The sequence below is a fragment of the Thermobia domestica genome, chromosome 14, assembly GCF_964235325.1.
Source record: "Thermobia domestica chromosome 14, izTheDome1.hap1.1, whole genome shotgun sequence".
NCBI lineage: Eukaryota > Metazoa > Arthropoda > Insecta > Zygentoma > Lepismatidae > Thermobia > Thermobia domestica.
Genome location: NC_137467.1, coordinates 141,900,636 through 141,923,367, shown reverse-complemented (window position 1 = coordinate 141,923,367; position 22,732 = coordinate 141,900,636). Strand labels below are relative to the sequence as shown.

The 22,732-nt window shown below is 37.5% G+C and overlaps 2 protein-coding genes across 4 annotated transcripts in view; one reads left to right on the top strand and one right to left on the bottom strand.

Moving 5' to 3' along the window:
- LOC145670363 (post-GPI attachment to proteins factor 2-like) overlaps window positions 1-3,036 on the bottom strand; it is a 53,948-nt gene extending 50,912 nt beyond the window's left edge. Inside the window, exon 1 of one of the 2 annotated variants that reach the window (XM_081738947.1) lies at window positions 2,878-3,036. The gene's annotated coding sequence lies outside the window, so the exon portion shown is untranslated. Of the gene's footprint in view, window positions 1-2,706; window positions 2,726-2,877 lie in introns of those variants that run through there. The other variant, XM_081738950.1, reaches the window with a different exon arrangement.
- Window positions 3,037-3,213: 177 nt separating this feature from the next.
- The window catches only part of LOC145670362 (WD repeat-containing protein 55 homolog), a 51,807-nt gene continuing 32,288 nt past the window's right edge, over window positions 3,214-22,732 (top strand). The window contains exons 1-2 of one of the 2 annotated variants that reach the window (XM_081738946.1): window positions 3,214-3,511; window positions 8,895-9,285. In XM_081738946.1, coding sequence (XP_081595072.1) covers window positions 3,496-3,511; window positions 8,895-9,285 — 407 coding nt within the window. In that variant the 5' untranslated portion in view covers window positions 3,214-3,495. The remainder of the gene's footprint in view (window positions 3,512-8,894; window positions 9,286-22,732) is intronic. The other variant, XM_081738945.1, reaches the window with a different exon arrangement.

The following is a 22,732-nucleotide window of genomic DNA, read 5'->3' as shown; positions in this document are numbered from 1 at the left end:
AGCCGAGGTCATACAGCTTACGGTATCCGAAACCGAAACATTGTAATACCCTTTCACCGAGAACAAACCCGGAACTACGTGCACTAAAAGGTGAGCGCGCCAGTGGCCAGGAATATCGACAAAGACTGTTTCAGAATCTGAGCCACGCAAGATTTAATGATGATGGAGCTCCTTCGTGGCTAAGCGCTTAGAGTACGGGCTTTTGGCGTGGGAGACCCGGCTTCGATTCCCGGTGGGAGCTCATGTAGTTCCGATTCCACGTTAATCAATAGATCCATGTCTCATACAGCCTCGCTACTGAACGGGAAGTTAAACACAAAATCAAATCAAATCAAACTCATGATTAGTAAAGTTAACAATACATCCACAAGAAGGAAGCTTAAAATGGATATAGTAGAGTACGATGGAGATAAGCCGAGAAGAGTAGAATGGGTTAGCTTAGGTTAGAGAAGTTAGCCCATTACATAAAGTTAATTTTCGGTAATTACTCGTCCCTGCGTAAGGATACCAAATAATGCGGGCATTGCAATGTTAAACTTTCATGACTTATGTACTTCTTTGTTGAGGGTATGCACTCCTAGTATCTTATAGATAATTTCTTGTGGCGTACCTTTGCTGCAAATTTACTTTAGGACTTAACTCTTATAGGTAAAAATACACCGCCAGGACATACTACAGTGCAAAAAACTGTAACCATCCTGTACTAGGTTACACTAAAAATGACGAATTGCATCTAACCGAGTCAGCGTAGGGGCATAGTAGATGGGCCCGCACAGAGTGTGTTTGTAGGAAACAAGTGCGTCAGCGATGGTGCGCAGCGCGCAAACGAGGATGATGAAAGAGTAATTTTGAATTTTACCGCTCCACGGTAAACAACAAAATGATGTAATATTTGAAAATGTTCCTGTATTCATTTTTTTTTTTTTTTTAATTTTTAAATTATTTAGTAGTCTGGCTCACATCTGCGGAAACTATACCCTAAAAAAATCTTTAGTCTACAATAAAATAAATAAAATATGAAGGAGACTGGTGGAAAATTAAAGCTGGTAAGATGTTACTGTATGTGTTGATGAGGAACTGCATCGCAGTGGCTAGAGTAGATTAATTTACAGAGCGTATTGAGGCGCACTTGTATATACAAAACAGGATCAGAAGCTAAGGTTACAAGGCTGATATTTCTGGGAACGCAGTGGCCGACCCAACACTGGAACAGATTTGAACGAACTGATTTAGGATACCAGGAGGATCACGTTACGGGATCTGTTGGCAGAACTGGGAATGTCGTTCGGAAGCATCTAGGAGGCCGCCGTTTTGCTTCAGACGAGAAGGTGAAACACTTTGTGACAATGTAGCTGAACATGCAAAGGACAGGATTTTTACCAGGAAGGATGGGATTTAGATTTCTGGGCTTTCGGCATCTAAGGCCATTTAGCCCTTCACGTTTGGAGGGATGACGCCCCTCGGCGAGCATACAATCCGGGGAAAGGGAAGGAAGGAAGCAGCCTGGGACCTTTAAGTTAGGTACCACGCCGGCATTTGCCTGGTGTGAATGAGGAAAACCCAGGAAAACCTCATTCAGGGTGGCTGGCCTGAAAAAGCGTTTTTACACTTTTTCAACCGAGTACCTCCACCGGGAATCGAAACCGGGGCCGCTCGCACAGGAGGCGAGAGCGTTAGCAACTACGCCACGAGGGGCCACTTCACCGGGAAGGAATCTGCAACCTTATCCCACGATACAAGAGCTTCAACTAGTATGGAGACTATGTCGAAAAACAACCTTTAATGTATGTACTATTTGTTGGCTGTATGGGTTGTATGAAATAATATATGCACGTTTCACTGGAGGCTTTGTAACCTTACTTTCTGATCACCCCTCATACAAAGGATCTTTTGGACAGTCGTAGAGAAAGTGATACTGCTAATTTTACATGTAGTGTCAATAATATAGTGATATAGTTTACAATGATAGAAAATAAATTACCTGCTATTACAATCTTCCTCATTATTGCTCATATTAGGAATCTTAATTCCAGACTTTAAAAGCCGGGACACAGATAAATGTAAAGGGAATATGGAAGAAAACCAAACTTCCTACATATGAAAATAATATTTTTTCTGTGTAAGATTTTTTAGCAGCTGTAGTTCAATTTTGCTTGATACACCCTGATTTGTCATTTGTAAAATAATATATATCTCCATTATGGCTAACATTAAGCATTGCATTTTTGTCATTAAAATATCCTCCTTCAATTTTGGAAATACCGCAATTTCATCGAATAATTTACTGGCAGATGCCCGGATATTCGCGTGACCAATTGTGCATTTCAATCACTGACCTAAATATTCGACCTTGAGCCTTTTTGATGCAATTCAAGTGAAATACTTATTTACGTACATAAGAATAAAAATATAACAAATACTACTTCGACTATATATAAAATTACTTTTCTGTAAAAGGAAAAATGTTGGGAAATTACTCTCACCGGACCCCCTCCCCTGGGCAGATAAAATTGTACAAAATAAAGTGTTGCATAATCAAAGACGTTGAACTCTTAGCAATGATTCGCCGATTGTATATTCTCGTCGCATTAATCAAATGGACAAATTTTAAAATAAAAATAAGTTTATTATTTCCCAAATTCATTAATTATTAGCAATTGTAACACAACTAGCCTTGTACTTATTTTGATGAATACATTGTCTTACCGGCAAAAAATGTAAAATATAGCATGCTATTCTTTCAATATACACCACGATTGTTGCTCAAAATACTCAAGCATACATAATCAAAATATTTCAAGCATAATTGAAATGAACATTGACCACATACGTGATAAGCTCATCCATAAATTTAATTTGTCACTTTTGTCTACTTACTTCATTAAAGATCTGAAATTCTGTTAATATCCAATACATATTTTGCGTTCTTCCTTCTTACACTATATTGTTTATACGTTAACATCACAAATAAAAGATATTGTTAAATTTCACAAAATTTTCATCACAGTAAGACGCCGATTGCCTTCTGCTAAAGGAATACTACATTTGTGCCATCTATCAGTAGTTTATAAAAAGCAATAATAATTGAGTGCAGCATTCCGTCCCGATTAATATACTGTACTTTTTTTTCTTCATGGTGTTCACTAACCTCATACTAGAGCGATTCATTGGCTGTTGTTGTACTTTGAGAGACATTCATTTTAATATGTATGTAACATACAGCACAGATCACATAGCCTAACGGAAGTAACACGGAATAGAACAAGTCGAGACGCATAAGCCGAGAAATAAGTCGTATGATCTTCAATTGCTACGTTGTCATTTCTTTTCGTCAATGTGCCTAGTGAATATTCGTTTATAACTTACGCTGTGCAAGAAGTAAAATAACTGTGATAAGGTGCACAAATGTGTGTTAGCCTACATGTATAAATACAGTGTAACGAGAAACAGGTGATCTTTATATAGATCAAGAGAAGTAGTGGTGTGATCAGAGACATGTGTAATTTTAAAGGTAATTTTTAAAATGTATGAAAGTCAGAAGTACAGTCAGTTACTTTAAAAGAATCCATCCATTTTCACGTGTAAGTCAAGTTCAGGCAGTCACTTGAAGTAACTGTTGAAAAATTATAATTCTTTCATTAATTGTTATTGCCGTCCAATAGATTTATGTTGAACTACATGACAATATCATGCGACTTCGCATACCGCTAGATAAAATTCAAGAGGGTCGTTAGCGAGCAGATCAAGTTTAGGAACACTACTCGAAATAATCGTTGAAAAATTTTTCTTGTACTAATTTTTTTATTTTCCTCCAAAAGATTTACCTTGGGTGGTATTACATTACCCTACTCCGCATAGATGAAATTCAGGGTGTCACCACAAGTATTCATTGAAAAATTACAATTCTTTCGCGATTTGCGTATAAATACAGCATCCGAATGTATGGCAAAAACTAGTGCGAAAAGTAAAACTACCCGTGCTAGGTGGCTACTAAAAAGCAAAATGTTGTCAAACCGAGGCACTGCAGGGCGAAGCAAGTGTGCTCATGCGGGCTGCGTCCGAAGGGAGCAGGCTTGTCAGCAATGGTGGATATACCCGTGCCGCGGGTTATGGAAACACATGGGTTTTGAGAATAATAATAGTTCTAATAGCATTTGTAATGGAATCACACTATTAACGGTGTATTTGTAAACGTAAATTACAGGTTTTGTACACTGTAGAAATATTTCATAGGTGGAAAATAGTATTCAATACAGTCATATTTCATATGTACTGCTTATTTTAACCGTCGTAAAACACATGATAGTTTTACAGTAGTAACCCTACACATATCATTCTAAAATATAGCTGTATTAAGTGTAGACAATCACACTAAATGGTGGGAAAAAAATATAAAGAGAGAAAAATTGGTAAAGATGTGAGGAATAATGGGCCAATCAACATACTAGAAAACCTGGGAGATCCAGGTAAAGCTTTGGCCACCTCTTGGAAAATGGCCGCCGTGAGTTGTGACGGGTATTAATATCGTAAGACCTTACCCCGGGCGCTCTGGTTACGCTATATGGTTTATATACATACTGAAAGAAGTAGAAACTGGGCATGACATCTTTAATGTGTTGGTGACATGCGTCCGTATTTCCACGCTGCAAGACATTTAGATTATGCGAAGTCATGCCATTTGTACCTTTAGGAAATGTGTAATTCCCAAAGCAAAATGTTAACATATAACATGCATTTCAATATAGGATTCCTTACATTCCTACGAAATATTGTGGATCCCTATAGAAAGTAATTCATCTTTGTGATAATTTTCGTATGTTGATAAACTTTCGAAAGTGGTACCAGGTTTTAACAGGAAATTCATCGCAAAGGAATTGCCTGTTTTCTTTAACATTTCAGAAACTCCTGGCCAGAGGGGTAGGAAACTTGCAGGGTTGGCAAAAACCATGGTTTTTATTGAAAAAAAAAAAAAAATTATTTTGGTTTAAACTATTTTTTGTTTGTTTTTTTAAATAATTTGCTCTATGTATTTGTATCACATATGGACAGAAACAAATTTGTTTTGCCTTGGTATTATTATGCAACAACCAGGTTATGCTGGAAAGGGTCACATAAGCTTAAAGCGGAATCCAAACTGTTTCTCGGCTTACATCCGAGAAAAATTGTCCTCAATTTGAACTTGAAACCGGGACTAATTGGCCACAAATACGATAACCTACGTCTGCTGACTCACTAAGGAAGGGCTCCTAAATATACGTTGTACTAATTTTTACATACTTGTTAATATAATTGTCAAGAGTCATTTCAGAAGGACAATAAAATAAAGTTGCGCAAGTGAAACCATTATACAGAATTACATATGGACAATTTCAAAATACTGCAGAGTACAGAAGAACTAATTTAGTCCAAGTTAGTTCACTTCGATTTTTATTAGTCCAAGTTAAAGAAATACAACGACTTAATTTGCATATCAGTAAGAAATGTGAATCAAGATACGAATTATTCGAGTTCACTTTGGCTCTGACCCATTTATACGTAAGTAGATACCAAAGATACTTCTGATTTCAATAAATGCCTCTCGTGGGTTTTGTTTGCCCCCCACCCCCCCAAAATGTACGGCGTTTCGATGTATTTTATCAATAGTAAACATTATTAAAACGAAATAATATTTAGAATTTTTCTTTGCAATTGCTTAACAATAATAACAAACTATAAAAAATCACAAAAGAAACATTCATAAAATAAAAATAAAACAGGAAAAAAATGCTTCTGTGGTATAATCTCTTTGTGTAATGAACGGGAAAATTAGGTCTGAATATAATACGAACAATATACGGAAGTGAAACGTGATCATCCACAAATGTGAGCTCATCAAGATTTTACGAACACTTACACCTTTACGAACATTTTTCGTATTTTGGTTTAAGCCAGTTTTTTTTTTGAAAATACCAGCTGGTTTAAACCAGCCAACCCTGGAAACTTGTTTTCCAACTTTCCTTTGTTTGTAATATTCTCATGGTGATCTTTTGTATTTTTCTAGTAGAATCACAGACCAGTTCTCAACAAAATCACAGTGAAGCATTACTTATAGCTGTTCAGACTTTACGCATCCCTTCACTTCCTCAATGTGTTGTTGCATTTTCTTGAGATGTTGGTGTCTTACTCCGTTCACTGTCCATTTCCCAAGTTCAGCAGTGAATGTATCAGTGGCAACGGTTTTATTAATGCGTTTATTTTCCTCTCGCGTTGCGTACGTAACTTCTAGAGTCATCTGCTATGTTTTTCAAATCCAAGTGTCTGTAAGGCGAGTCGTCCTTTACTGGACAGTTACCACATTCTTGAAACAAACAAGTCTCTCATATCACAGAATAGTAACGACTTCACACGTCCAACCAGGGTGTCATATGTCACACCTTCAAATAAATTCTTCAATGTCACCACATAAAGTTCAAAGTGTGGTACAGTAAACATACAGACATCTCTAGATGGGTGTAGAATCATCTACTTAAGTCGAAGTGCAAAAATTTTGATCATCCAATGTGAAATACTATATCTTTCTTATATATAGCGAAAATCTCTTTAATACTGCGTGCCATATATTTCTTCACTGGCACCACTTTCTCTTCTGCAAATCTTCTATTAATACGGTAGTGTCATTTTTGTTGGTGCTGTTGCGAGAACAGTCCTTAAGTGTAAGTTTGTCTGGAGACATTCATGTACCTGTGCTAAATCAGCAGCACTTACACCAAAGTGTGTTCGGTGCGTGTACTAATATTCGGGCACCGGCTGAATCTTCATACGTGTACTCCAGTTTTTGATGCAACGTTGCATTGAGGACACTTTCAAAGTATGCTATGATACCTACAGCCAGTATGCTCCCATCATTAATCACACGTTAATGTATCAGTTCAGTTTCTGGTGCACTGTGTTTGTGAATCTACTCCCAACTTTACCCATACCTTAGTGTTTCAGTCCACCTACTTACAATCTACGTCCCATGCTTCAGCAGGGTGGAAAAAAATCGATTTTTTTTTAAAAAAAATAATTTTTGTTGATTTTTTATTTAAATCTATTTTGGGGTTGAATTTCGAATTATTCCACAATCGTTAACCTATTTCAATCCCACCCAAAGTTTCTTAAGCATTAAGGGAAAAGTACAGCAACGTTTATCAATATATATATATATATATATATATATATATATATATATATATATATTATAGAAAAGTTGCTGATATTTGACAGGGGCATATTTTGAAAAAAAAAAAAAAAAAACGAACTAGCATGCGGCACGAAATATGTAAAATCCGTAAATTTCGCAAAAATTATAAAATTAACAATTTTTTAAGTTCCAGAGAGGGGATGGGACCCCTCTATTAGCTTCGAACAGACATGCACAGAAAAGAATTTTCGTCGTAAATATCGACGGTGATTTCCCCGTCGGAATAGTTAACGATTTAAAAACCCTGTGTTACGAAGAGAAGAAAACAGGACTCCCGTTAAAAATAAAGAAACAACGAAGGAAAGCAGGATTCCCGGATTGGGTTTGCAGCAGGAGATCAGGGGCCGCGGTGGCTCAGTGGTAGAGCATTCACCTCTGGTGCTTGGGGTCCCGGGTTCGATCCCAGCCCCCGCCAAGTGAACTTTATGGTGGACAAACACCGTGTGCGTGGGTTTTCTCGGGGTTCTCCCGTTTCCTCCCACTTTCTTCATTCCACCATTTCATTCATTTCTCATAATCACCGTCTCCTTCAGCCTAACCGGCATAAACGTGGGACGTAAAACTTAAAGATTTCATTTCATTTCAAAGCGGGATTTTCCCCTAATCATCCTCTGCATGACACTCGTTTTCATACTGTGCTGTAGGGCCTACATACATTTGCGTCTCATTGTGTTGTGATTATCATCTTCCATAATCGAAATAACAGAACAGAAACGGGATTTTACTTATCTTCACTTTAAATTAATTTATTTCGAAATTTGATTTAAATCAATCCACCCTATGCTCCACCCTACTCGTGTCATTGGATTCCATATTCTTAATTGCTCACATATGCTCCCGTACTCCGGTCTGCACCTACGTTTCTCTATGCGGTTGGTAGCACTGGTTACACGTTCCTCTTGGCTTGCCAGTCCTGCATTGCTTCTGTGGCTGTACTGGTTGATCCGAGATGGTAAACATCGTGTCCTTGCAACGTGACCGACTCCTGTTTCTGCCTGAGGCTGAATTTGCGCTGTATCTTGGAATCCAGCTTTGGACATTTGTTGTGGGCTTCTCGTCGTTTATTTTGTCTATTTGTGGATTTCACTGTGGATTGTGGATATTGTCGCCCCTCCCCCCCCCCCCGCCCTTCTTTTTTAGTTTTGTGCGTGTGTGTTTCCTATAATATTTTTTTCGTGTGGGTTCCCAACCTTTCTGTAGGGATAGGATGTAGAGAAGAGTGAAGTTTTAAATTTGATCTCAGGAAATTTGTTTCTACGTAAGTAGCTCATTGATCGTATTGACTTAAGCGTGAGTTTTAAAAACATTACTGACTTCCTAATTTTTGCTTAAATATTCTACAGGAAGAGTGGGGTCATAAAGGTTCAGTGGTAGAGCGTTCACCTTTCGTGTGTTGGGTCTGGTTCGATCCCAGCTCGCGTTAAATGGGCTTTGTGGCGGTCAAACAATGTGTGGGGTTTTCTCGGGGTTCTCCCGTCTCTCTCACTTTTTTATTCCACCGTTTCAGTTATTCTCATCACCATCACTTACAGCCTACACGGCATAACTGTAGGGAAAAGATTTATTTATTTAATTTTTTCCATAGGAAGGTAAAGGATAGGTAGGAAAAGCGACTATTATAATATTTAATAATATACAGTAATTCATTAAGTTTTGTTCTTTCATTTTGTAGGAATGGAGAATCAAGATGAAGCTTCAGATTCCGAAATTTCCTTACCAGATTCGGAAGTCATCAATATTTCAGCGGATAGTGGCGATGATGATGAGAATGGGATGGTCTCGTTCACTGATGACAGTAGTAGTGTTAGTAGTGTGAGCGATACGAGCAATGCCGAGGAGGAGGATACGAACACACCGCGAGAACCCACTATGGAAGAGTTAGCAATGGGTCGGGAAGATGATGGTGAAGAAGACGAAGTAGTGAAGGCGATCAGAAAGGCATGCGCGAAGAAATCCAGTGATCACCCTCCTGATATTGTGTTTCGGGACTTTTTAGTAGACGTGTGCTTTCATCCTCAGGAAGATATGCTTGTTACAGGAACTATATCGGGAGATATTTTCTTGTAAGTAGACATTGTTATTTCTAATATTTTTCCTTTGAGTATTCAGTTTGATGAATTATTTTTTTATATAATTTCTTTTTCCCTTTGCTGAATGTATAATGAGGCGATGAGCTGAGTAACAAGTTTCATTGTAGGGTTAAAATTTGTTATGAACTGCAGCGTTTCTCCCTTTGCGGATGTTCTTAAATATTAGAACATCATTGTTGTTGCGGAAATATCCTGATTCTTATATGTAAACAATTTATACATGTCCCTATACGAAAACTACTATGGATACGATGCATGGGAGATCCGAGTTCGATTTCCGGTGGGAGATCGTTTGGTTCGTATTGCACGTTACGCTGTAGTTCTACGTCTCATATAATGTCGCTACTGAACGGGACGCTAAATTCAAATCCACTACCACCACTACGAAAGTTGCTATTTATAATTACCGTCTAATGTAGCAATTAGGGCGACCATAAAATTTTCAGCTGAAAATGGGACAGGTTCCGGCTTTTTAAAATGAGAACCAGATCAGTGCGTAAAATAGTTCCTGTTTACCTTAGCAATACCTAATACATTTATATTGTAATATAACATATATATACGGTATACATAAGCTATAAAACATAAACAGCATTTACTTACAACATAGTAGGACATGATGCTGCCTGCATTTACTCCTTTGCCCTAGCTCGAATCCTTGAGGGTGAGAAGTTGACTTTTGACATGAAGAATGTCAGAATTATTTCTCAAAAGAAGCTACTTTCTTGAGAATAGCTTTATTCGTCACTAGTCTTCCATAAAATTCACTGTAGTTCTGTCAAGTTGACCCGTACCAGTCATAGATTTCGTGTTAAAAAAAATTCACGTTTAAATTTGCTGCACCTGCATACTATTTACCTATAATTACTATATTTTTAGAGACATATGAATGAATATGAAAATTCGCTATAAAATGACTAGAACTGAAAAGGATGTGGCTAGGATTGCTATTGGTGCTGAATTAACAACCCTGACTTTTAGGCCGCCTTTGTTTTTATCAGCATCCCGATATCATATACTTATGAAAAAGGAAAGACACATTGAAGTTTGTTCAACAAACAGGCAACTGCTAAAATCTCTGCTGCCATTCAGGCAGTAGTGTGAACTATATATCAAGTTTAATGTATGGAATTTCAGTCCAATTCTTGCCTCTTTGTTATTATTAATTATTATCTTTCCAAAGAGTAAAGGTTGGGTTTGTTATTTACTTCTTTCACTTGCATAAAACGGGACAAATACTACTTTTTTTCTTTGCATCTACTGACGGGACGGCCGGGACACGCCCCTAAAACGGGACGTATGGTCGCCCTAGTAGCAATTCAAGTGTTGGTAATTTTATTTGGATATTTGTAATGTATTTGGTGCCTTCATAGGACTGCACTTTAACTTTATCAAAGAATATAAATCATTGTTAGTTATGTAGTGTATCTTGAACATCATGTAACTTAGACCCTTCATTTAACGGACTAATTAAGGCGGAATGGTGTCCGTAAAATCTCGAATTTAGTTATTAACAATTTTTGAAACATATTATACTTGAAAATTGTGCTGTATAGCGTAAATTTAAAATACTAGTATTTGCGTCCAAGTCTTTGGCCCGGTATACACTATAGTTAAAATTGTGCCTAATTAAAGGCTCTTTTAAATGTTAGGATAGGGGAAGAACTGACAGAGGAGAGGAAGGAGAGTTCGAGAAGCATGCTATCTCTCGCGAACATTATTTAATATCTATCTAGGGAAGATAGTGAAAAAGAGCCTACATGATGAGGGGGCATTTTGGTAGGAGATTATTAGAGGTATAAGATTTACAGAGGATATGGCGCTTGTAGCAGAATCTGAAGAAGAAATCAATAGGATGGTAGAAAACTTGAGGAAGGGCTTTGAAAAATATGGGGTGAAAATAATTGTTAGAAAGACAAAAGCCATGGTGATTGGAACGAAGAGATCTGTGTCAAATATAAAAGTGGGAGGGGGGGAAAATAGAATAAGTGAATAGTTTTGATGTCTGGGTAGTATTCTTAATAATGACATGAAGTGCAAGCGTGAAACAAAAGCAAGGATTGAAATGGCAAAAGAAGCCTTTAGGAGGAAGAAAGGTCTGTTTTGTTGGACCTTGAATAAAGAATTGAGAAAAAGACTCATAAAATGTTTCGTGTGGAGTTTTGTACTGTATGGGGCGGAAACATGGACATTACACAAAAGTGATTTAAAAAAAAAAAAAGACTGGAAGCTTTCGAAATGTGGTTCTGGAGAAGAGTGGAAAGAATTAGTTGGGTCGAACGGAAAATGAATGGGAGGGTGTTAGAAGTGGTGGGGGAGAAAAGAACACTTTTAGCTATTATTGAGAAGAGGAAGAGAAACTGGTTGGGACGTTGCTTAAGAAGAAATTGTATCATGAGGAACGTGCTAGAGGGTATGGTGGCAGGAAAGAGAGGGAGGGGGCGAAGGAGGCTACAATTAATGGACGATATAAAAGCAGAAGGATCATAGTGAAGACGAAGAGATTACCGGAGGACCGTGAAGAAGCATGGAAGCATTCTCACCTGCGGCAAGTGACCTGCCAATAAGGGCAGAATACCTATGAAAATGATGATTAAATGTTTACATCTAAGAGATTTTTTAAAGTTATAGTTTGCCCGCCAACCACCCCCAAACTCCAAACAGTGTTTTTTGGATGCAATTATTTAAGGCTTTCGTGATACATAATCCCGTTCGTAGCGACATCTACTAGCGTTACTGTTTACTATTATGAATTGGCGTGATGCACTGACACGTTCTCAGTTTATTATGAGAAATTCGCGTTGTGCCCTTTGTCTTTACGAACCTCTTAAGCAAGGTTATTTAACATTTCAGGATATCGTGACACACAGACTGACATGTTTCCCTTTTATAATTAGAATTTATTGCATAATATTGTTCAGAAAAACTCAACCACCCACCCCTCGTTGAAAAACCTTGCATTCTTACCTATAGTAGAAATTAAGTCAAATAAGTGTGGATTATCTGTCGCCACTTGAGGTCTTATTTAGAGCTGAAGTATTAGAATTTCGTATGTACGGTTGTTAGGATATGGCCTTCTAAAGCAAGGTGGGAGGTGAAGATTTTTTTGAACATGACTGTACGTATCATACTAGTATGCAAAAACTTCTTACAACTGGGTATTTGAAGAGTGAAAAAGATGATGGCACTGTTGTTTTATGTGCGAATCACTACCGTATTACAATCTCATGTGTCGCCACATCTTTTAAAAACTAGTCGAATTTTTTGTCTCAGCAGTTTCTTTCATTCAACTAGTCATTAGTGGTCTTGCGTAGCATAATCGCTAACGCTGTCATCTTCGGTGCGAGCAGTTCCCAGTTCGATTCCCGGTGAGGGCATTCGGTCGAAAAAGTTTAAAACACTTTTTCAGGCCAACTATTCTGAATGAGGCTTTTCTGGGTTTCCTCATTCACACCCGGCAAATGCTGGGGTGGTCCCAGGCTGCTTCCTTCCTTCCCTATCCCCGAATAGTGTGCTCGCCGAGGGACGTCATTCCTCATACGTGATGGGCTAAATGGCCATAGATGCCAAAAACCCAGAAATCTAATTCCTAATCCTCATTAGTAACTCGTTAGTCAGACCAGAATCGGTTAAATCGAAGGTTTACTGTGCTGTACTTAAACTTTTGGCCGTTTATTTATTTCCAGCCTTGGTTTTCATCCAACTCGTTCTTGAATGCATGCGTGTTACCAATCTTTCCTTCGTATTTTTCATACTTGCCTAACAAGCGCCATGTCTCATTCATGCTAAGCGGTAGTGACTAGCGACACGAAAATATAAGGATGAGCCAGAAATCCACTTACTTCCGTTGCTTCTGGACTCGTGAACAGGAAAACTGATGATTATGCAGTGTTTGTTCTCAGTGCTGTTCGTATTGTGTAGCAACTTTATAATAAACTAGCGTCAATTACCCGTTTCACTGGGTTAAAATAAGAAAAAATAGTAATATGTTCTGTTAGTCAGTCACTTTTTACTGTTACTTAAGCGTTTTCTAATATCGGACATTTTCGATCATATATATATATATATATATATATATATATATATATATATATATATATATATATATATATATATATATATCCATCCTCTTCCCCTCCCTCAAAAAGCGGGGCTGAATTTGGACTTAAACTGCATCGGAAGTGTCACTGTTCATCTCACTATGTATTCGACACTAACATTGGTCATTTTCGATCATTTTATGTGTCTCCCCCTTTTCCTAAGTTGTACCATCAAAATGAAATGATAAAAAGCATCCCAGGCCCGAACCTGATCTATGTTGAAAATTTGATCGAGAGCGATTCGGTCATAAGTCACAAGCATAGTTACTTTCATTTTTATTTATGTAGATATATAACCACCAACGTTAATAAAACACGAAATTGTGTAAAGCCCCTTTGTGCAATATAGCTGACGCCATGGGCGGCGATTAGGGGGGAGCAAGGGGGGGCGTTGCCCCGCACTTTTTTGAAGTAACCCATTATTGTATATAGTTTCATTTGGAAATGTAAAGTTTTTGTATGTATTACTGGTTCATAGAAAAAAATGGTACCATATAATATTTGCCGTTGCGAGAGTACGTATTGTTTGTCTTCCCGTGGAGTAAAGGAAACTACAGGAATTGCATTTTAATTGCCACGGAAAAGTAACCCAAAAATTAACCTATTGGAGCACAATAATTCCAACATACTTTCACTTCTTACAAGGGCTCGATATGTTAAGCGTTTGAAACTAATTGAGAGAACATTTCGCAAAAAAAGAAGTATTTCACAAGTTATTCTTTAATTGCACAAAAATTTAGATCCTAAAATGTCTTTTCTTCTTTCTAAAGTAACGAATATTGATTAAAAAGAACGTAATAAGAAATAACTTCTACCTTTTCCATTGTTTTGTAGTGTAATATACGAGTGAAGTGGTGTGTTTAGGGGTGTACGAGTGTATATACAATTAAATTTAGTGAATTCAACATAATTCTAGGTTTTAGTATTATTTTGTATAACTGGATTATGGAGTGATTCTAAGTATTGTGTTTTGGTGTGTTCCAAGAAAGTGAAAACTGCACCTAATGGCAACGAACATGTTTCGGGAAGTTCCAAAAGCAAATATTTCTTTAAATGTCAAAGCATATTGTTATAGTATTTACTGTCTTTTATTTTGTAAGAGTAATAACATACATTTAATAGCATGTCTGGAATTAAAAATATAAGTTGTTTATTAATGCCCAGTCTACAAAACAAGCCCCATTATTCATTATTATCATTAATATTATCCTTTCAACTTATTTGTTTTGCAAATTTGTTATTAAATAATCTGATCACACAACTTTCCAGATAGAATTTTAAGATGTTCATGAGCAAGAAATCAACTCTCTTCTTACACTGTTTAAGAGTACAAAGGACTAGTACCTACCTGCGTTGCTCTTGTCAATTTACTTAATAAAATATGAAATACGATATACGATATTTTAACCCCTTACCGCATGCCGTGCCATATATGGCACATACCCTTTGTTCACTTTAGCTTTTCTGTGATTTATCAAAGGCAACAAATGACTGTTTTGTTTGCTGTGTGAGATATTGACGTGTATGAATAAGAGATTTTGGTGTCATCTGGCATGTTCTTTGTAAGTTGTAAGTGTGTCATATATATGGCACTTACGTATTTCTCTTTGGAATTAAGTGAAAAATCTAAAATTCAAGTATCCTATTAGTTATACAACCTTTCGTCAAAGTGTTAGAAACAACCAGGAAAACTAACAGTTATAAACAGATATTCAGTTCATGTCTTGCCTCCCCACTTCTAACGTCCAACCGCCACCACTGGCTGACGCACCTGTTTTCTGAGTTTATTGTTCTGGTTTCGATATATATTTCGTTGTTTAACGCCCCCCACCCCTCCCACGACGTACATTCAGTTTAAAACATTTTTCAGTTTTGTTTTAAAATGTTTGTCATTTCTTGTATCACTTTGTACGTATACTTTTAGCAGACGGATGTGAGGGAAGCATAGAACGCAGAGGAAGGAAAATTGAAATCTTTCAGTTTAACGTCCCATGATTATGCCTTTTAGGCTAATGGAGACAGATGATTAAGGCAAATGAGAGATGATGGAAGCATCGGTGGAGTGACAATGTCGGAGGAAACGAGAGTAACCTGGGAAAACCCACAGACACGATGTTGTCCATCACAAACTTACTTGTCGGGAGATCGAACCACGGGCCCTACGCACCAGAAGTAAGCGCTCTACCACTGAGCCACCGTGCCTCATCTTTCGCCCGGAAGGGGAAGATAAAAGGAGTGCGTAAATTGGACGTATTAAGGTGTTTCTGATCTTAAACATCTCCAAAACTGAAGAGTTTTACAATCTCCATGTTTCATATATCCTCGGTGCTGAAGGGAAAATTTCAATCAGCTAATCAATTGAGTATTTTAAAGAGTTCGGGAATCTGTATATAAAGGTAACGAAGAAAGTTCTGTCGCTTTTGTGGAGGTCTGTCTTCAATTGGCATTCACACCGTAAGTTGAATGCGAATGGAGATAAAGCGGTCAGTTGTTGACCCGGGTATATCCAACATACTACCTGGTTGTGGCAGTTCAGTTAGACTGTAAACTTGCGTACGGATAGAGTGAACATGGGACCTCCATAGAGCGTCATAAGTGCGTGTATGCTGTACGAGTTCAAACTGGGGTCAAACACCGCTGTAGCGGGGCGGATGATATGCCAGGCCCTTGGTGAGGGTGTCATAACTACGCGGACAGTGCAGCGGTGGTTTAACAAGTTTAAGGGCATTGACGAAACACTCAAAGCCGCACCAGAAGACTAACACATGTACAAAGTGAAGATCTTCAGGTAGCAATTGAGGCGAACAGTCACCAGACATGTGAGGAACTGGGACTACAATTTAGTGAGAGTGGAGAAACCATGCGGCATCGCCTCTGTCAATTTGGGAAGCATTACAAGTTGGGTCGATGGGTCCCACATGATTTAACTCCGGGCCAGAAGACAACACGAGCAGACACTTGTATTTCTTTCCTGTCCTGTCTGAGGAAGGAGCCATTTCTGGACAGGGTGTTGACGTGTGATGAGAAATGGGTCTTGTACGAAGCTTCACGGCGCCATCATCATTAGTAAGCATCCCATGATCCGGTTCCAAAACAGCCGAAACCAGCACTCCACCAGAAGAAAGTCCTCGTGTGTGTTTGGTGCGCTCCTCGCGGTATCGTATATCGGGAACTGATACCAGCTGGTCAGAGCATCAATGCAACTGTGTACTGTCAGCAGTTGAGCCGTGTTCAAAAAAAAAACGCAAAACTCTGGAGCCAGCACTTCTGAATCGCAAAGGTTCCTCTTTTTACGGGACAACGCTAAGTTCCACGTGACTATGACGACCCGGGACACCATTCTGCGCCTTGGCTAGGAAACATTATTGTATCCGCCATACTCTCCGGACATTGCAACCGTCCGATTATCACCTGTTCCATTCTTTGGACAATCACCGTAGAGGACACCTGTGCAAATCCTTAGTAGAGGTGCAAAATGCACTTGATACCTTCTTTGCTTCATGGCCACTGCTTCAAAATGTGAAAAAAGAATGAAGCAAAATATTGCAAATGAGTTACTGTAACTCAGGACATTTTGCAGAACATTTTAAAAAAAGAACGTTTCTCAATTTTCTAGGTGTCTTTGCAACCACGCAGAACAGGTCTTTAAAAAATAGTACTGTACTGCGAAAATCAGTACATCTGGTAACCCCACAGATAGTTTTTGATCTCAGACTCTGGCAGGTGAGGTATACGGCAAATGCACAAAAGTATACTGAGTCTGGGTGCGTGGAATTGTGGGTACACGCGTGCGTGCGTGCGTGCGTGTGTTTGTACCGTGGAAATATTGTTTGTAAGCCGGGGGATAAATTCTTCACAAAACTTGTTCCAGAACCGAGGGGTTCGTAACTCGGGGGCCCACTGTACTTAAAAATTGTTTCTAAAAATAATAGAAAGCAAAATTACGAACTAGTTTGGTTTTTTTTAAAAAAAAAGTTACGTAACAAAGCAAATGGACGCCACTAATTCTCGCCTTCTTCTTCTTCATCTCAACCATAGGTTGGTGTGCAATATGGAAATCTTAAAACTTTTCTCTTCCTTGGGAGAGCTGTTTTATACTTTTTAAGGTCTTTTTTCGTAACTGCATCTAGATATTCTATCCTTTGTCTTCTTCTTCCTGGTTTTTCTTCTACCTTTCCTTCTGTCAACACGGTGATCATATCAGAGTACCATAAAATGGCCACGCATGCTGTTTCTTCTTTTTACCATTATCTTCTTTTAGTACGTCTTCATTCCTTTTCCTTTCGGTTCATGATATGCGCAGCATTTTGCGCTAACATTACATTTCAAGTGCTTTCAGCTTGGATATTTCAGCTTTTCTCAATCCATGTCTCTGATCCGTAAAACGACACTCTCCATACCAGGGTCTTAATAAATCGTTTACGAACGTCCAACGACACATTTCGTGATGTTAGCAGTCCCTCCCCTTTTCCTCTTGAATGCTTGTTTAGCCTGCGCTATTCTGGAACTTTCCTCTTTTCCCTTCTTCCGTCCGAGGATATTAGACTTCCTAAGTAGGGGAACGTCTTAACGTCTTCGATTTTCTCTCCCTCTAGCCATAAGTTTGCCCCTTCCTGTCCTGCTCTTGTGCACTTCATCACTTTGGTTTTCTTCTTGTCTATCTTCATTTTGCATGTTCTTTCTATTCGGTCGTTCAAGTTTGAAAGTGCTGATTCTCACCAATCGTGCACCGTGCGCTTGGGTTTTCTTGGGGTTCTCCCGTTTCCTCCCTTTTTCTTCATTCCACCATTTCATTCATTACTCATCATCACCGTCTCCTTTAGCCTAACCAGCATAACCGTGGGACGTAAAACTCGAAAGATTTCATTTTTTCTTACCAATCGTGAATTATTACTTCATAAAAGGTGAGGTATATTATGGTTTGATAAATAAGATTTTAAACATTGACGACTTAATTTCATTCTAATTTCTCAGTATTAAACGGCTTTGAAGTCGCAGTTTTTTTATTATTGTTATTAGTCTTTGTTTTTTCGTCCCCTATATATTAGTGCTCGGAAAAGTGAATCGATTCTGGAACTCCTAGCCGCCTGTTGGATCGATATTGCATTTTTACCCAAATGAAATCGGATTGATGTAATACGCTTAATTATATATATTAATTGATTACGTTCATTAAGGTTAAAAAAAGTAAACAAGATGACTGCATACATCCAATTCTTTTATCCTTTAGAAAAAAAAATTGAAAGAAGATAATCCTCATTATTTTTTACGGCCACACACGAGAGAGAGAGAAAAAAAAAAAAAACGCGTCGACAAGCTTGTAAGTTTCGTGGTTTCTTTCATGAAATTTTAGACTGTAGCGTCCTTGCCACCCTGGAGAAGAATTTTAACATAGACAATTCATTGACTGATACGAAACAGACCATTTATTTATTTTAAGATTGTTACTTGTAGGTTGTCACCAAGACACTTTCGAGAAAATGATCATAGATATAGCAGACGGAAGTGCGGTTTTAAACAATGTGGGGACCTTTTCCCAAAACTAGCTAACATTCACACAATTCATACTAACTGGAGACAAACAAGCAGAAACAAAAATGACCAATACTTTGTCAAGTTTATAAGAGCAATAATCACGTGAAATTTTAATGCATAAATAAAGCTTCACTACTATGAGTATATAACGGAATAGGTAACATTGCCGCGAGAGGGATAATACTATTTAGTAAAGGGACGAGCGAGAATAATGAGCTGTATAACGGATTATTAGAATTAGACGCGTAAAGATTTGACAACAATTAAACACATGATGAAAACAAAATGCCCCAACGCTGTGAACCCGACACTTTGCTTCGGAAATGAAAAAAAAAAAAAAAAAGAATCGGCTACGTAAGGGGTCCAGAATGGCTTGATATGGCGCTAGAAAAGAATTTTAATTATTCGGCACATAAGCGAAAAATACAAACCGCATGATGACACAAACATAATTGTGTGGTCATTTTAAGAATTTTTCTCAAGACTCTCCGGCGTCTCTCGATATTTATTGAAACACGTAACATGTATCACGAGAAAACCTAGTCCCCAAGCGGTCAATTTGCAGCTGCAAGAAAAAAAAGAAAAGGTCTTCGAAAAGCAACCCCAAGAGAGAAAAAAAAAATAACAGAGCAAGGGAAAACGTAGAGAGGAGGGGTGTAGAAATGCGCAAAAAATGTGGGGGGAATTTTCTTAACTAAAATAATTAGCTAACTAAAATTACTGTAATACGTAACAATGATCGAAGTTGGGTATATTTTACATGCAAATCTAAAAGAATAAATGGAGCACTATTTCTTTAAAAGGATTTCCCTCTGTCTGTCTCTCTCTCTCTCTCCCTCAATGTATATGAGATCTATATATTACGTATAATTATATAAGTAATAACATTATCAATTTACTGCTAGGCAAAAGACCATTCCTAACCTAGTTAAAAGCTGTACATAATCTGTGAAAATATTTAGGAGTAAAATAGCATTATTATTATTATTATTATTATTATTATTATTATTATTATTATTATTATTGGTAGCTAGTATTTTGCAACATCATAAAAAAATTGTGAAAAGGAGGATCATTTTTATAGTGTATAACATATTCAAGTAAATAGATATTTTATAGGAATACCTACATAGCTTATATGTTGTAAATTTCGTCTTATTTAACCAACAAATAAAATTATTATTAACACTATCAGTGGTAGAAATATAGTTTTGTTCAACATAATTAATACCACCATTATTATATCAAGCCAAGATTGCGACAAAAATATAAATATTCATATTCCAGCAAGTAACATCTGAGAAAATCAAATTAAATTGTCACAAAAAATATAATATTTAATAAATCAGGTTTAATAAATATTCAAATTATATTTTTTTCAAGCTATATTTGAAAAAAATAATTTCGTAAGCCATTCACATTTGTCACTGGAGGATCATTCTAAATTGGTAATACGGTAACCTCAGCAGCGTCTCTCTGGCTAAAAGGGTGACTTTGAGAAAAAAAAAAAAAAAAGAAAGAAAAGAAAAGAAAGAAAAGAGAAAAGGGGAGGTCTTTCTTACGGAACAGGAGAGAAACCAATGAAAGAAGAGAGTGGTCAAGAAAAAGGAGAAAAACAAATAAGACAGCAAATGAAACAAATTTAAAAAGAACATAACTAACTCTATGGCCTATGGAACCCGGAGGTTCAGTGCCGCGTTCACAAAAGCTCTCCACTGACTTCTATCCTTAGCTAATTGCATCCAGTTTCTACTTTGTATTCCTATCTCTGCGAGATCCATCTTAATATTATCCTCCCATCTGCGCCTAGGTCTTCCTAATGGTCGTTTTCCTATGGGTCTTCCAGTCAAGACTTTGAAAGCGTTTCTACTTTCTTCCATTCTAGCTACATGACCTGCCCACCTAAGCCTCCTAGACTCGACGACCCTAACAATGTTAGGTAAACTGTATAAACTATGTAGTTCCTCGTTATGAAGTTCCCGCCATTCCCCATTCTCGTTCCTCTTGGGTCCGAATGTCCTTCTTAGGATCCTGTTCTCAAATACTTTCAGTCTTTGTTCTTCCCTCAGAGTAAGCGACCATGTTTCGCAACCATACAGAACAACAGGCATGATTATCGTTTTATATATTTTAAGCTTCAAATTCTTCAACAGAATTCGCGACGACAAAGATTTTGAACCGAATAGTAACACGAATTCCCTGCTTTTAGTCGACATTTAATTTCTTCGTGAATATGATTTTCGTCTGTTTATATTGATCCTAAATATTTGAAAGTATCCACTTTATCAAGAGTATTATTTAATATTTTAACGCATCAACAATTTGCCATATTACAGTCCCGACGCACTTCCATGTATTTAGTTTTTTCTGTATTTACTTCTAAACCCATGTCCCCGCAAGCGTTTAATAAGATCTCTGCATTTATGTCTATTGTTCTCCTATCATCTCCTATTAAATTTACATCATCAGCATATGCCGTAACCTGGTGAATACCTTTCAATTCTAGGCCCTGGTTGCTATCTTTGATTTTCCTTATGGCGTATTCCAGCACAAAGTTAAATAATAATGGCGACAACGCATCTCCTTGTTTCAGGCCATTTTCTTCGTGAAAGCTCGTGGACAAAATTTTTTTTACTCTGACTTTACTTGGGATTCACTTAAACATATCTTAATTAATCTAATTAGCTTTCTCGGTATTCCAAGTTCTGTAAGAACGTTGTGTAATGTTTCTCTCATAACCGAGTCGTAAGCCTTTCTAAAATCAATAAATAGTTGATGTACCGGGGTATTGTATTCCCACTTTTTTTTCGAGTATTTGGCGAATGGTAAATATTTGTTCGATAGTTGATCGATTTCGTCTAAATCCGCACTGATAATCTCCAATAATTTAATCTGCGTATGGGGTCAATCTTGCTAATAGAATATTTGAAAGGATTTTATAGGATGTTGACAGAAGAGAAATGCCTCGATAATTATTACAGTCAGTTTTGTCGCCTTTCTTGTGAATTAGAACAATGATTGATTCTTTCCACTCTTGTGGCAATTCTTCCTTGTTCCAGATAAGGAGAATGAGTTTGTGTATCTTGTTCCACAATTTTTCGCCTCCAGCTAAAATTAACTCAGCCGGAATTTCGTCTACACCCGGAGATTTGTGTTTCTTTAATTTCTTTATAGCAGCTTCTACTTCTATTCGATTGGGTTCTGGAATTTACGGTTCTGCGGTGTGTATCTTCTTTTCTCCACGCACATTAGTTTTTAGCTGCGTGTTCAGCAAATCGTCAAAAAAATCTTTCCATCTATTTAAGAGGCTATCCGTATCAGTGAGAACTGTTCCGTAAGCTTTCTTTAATATATAAGCACGAGGTTGATCCCCTTATACATGTCCCGAATATTTTTATTTTTACTATTATCTTCAAGTTCCTTAATTTTAGCTTTCAAAAAATCGCGTTTCTTTGTTCTAAAAGTTTTGGAAGTTTCCCGTCTGATATCTGCGAAATTTTGTGTAGTTATTTCATTTGGATTTTGTAGCCAGCGTAATTTTGCCTGTTTTCTCTTTTCTGCTAGTTTAATGCATTCCTGGTCGAACCATGGCTTGTTCCTACGTATTTCCGCGTGTTCCAGCTTTTCTATTGCTGAACTTTTAATGCTATCTCTAATTTCAATCCAAGTATCCTCAACACCAGTGCACTCCGAGTCTTCTAAAACCAAGAATCTATTCGAAACTTCAATCTGGTATTCCTTTCTTACCTGGCTCTCTTCTAATTTCTTTAAATTAAATCTCTTCG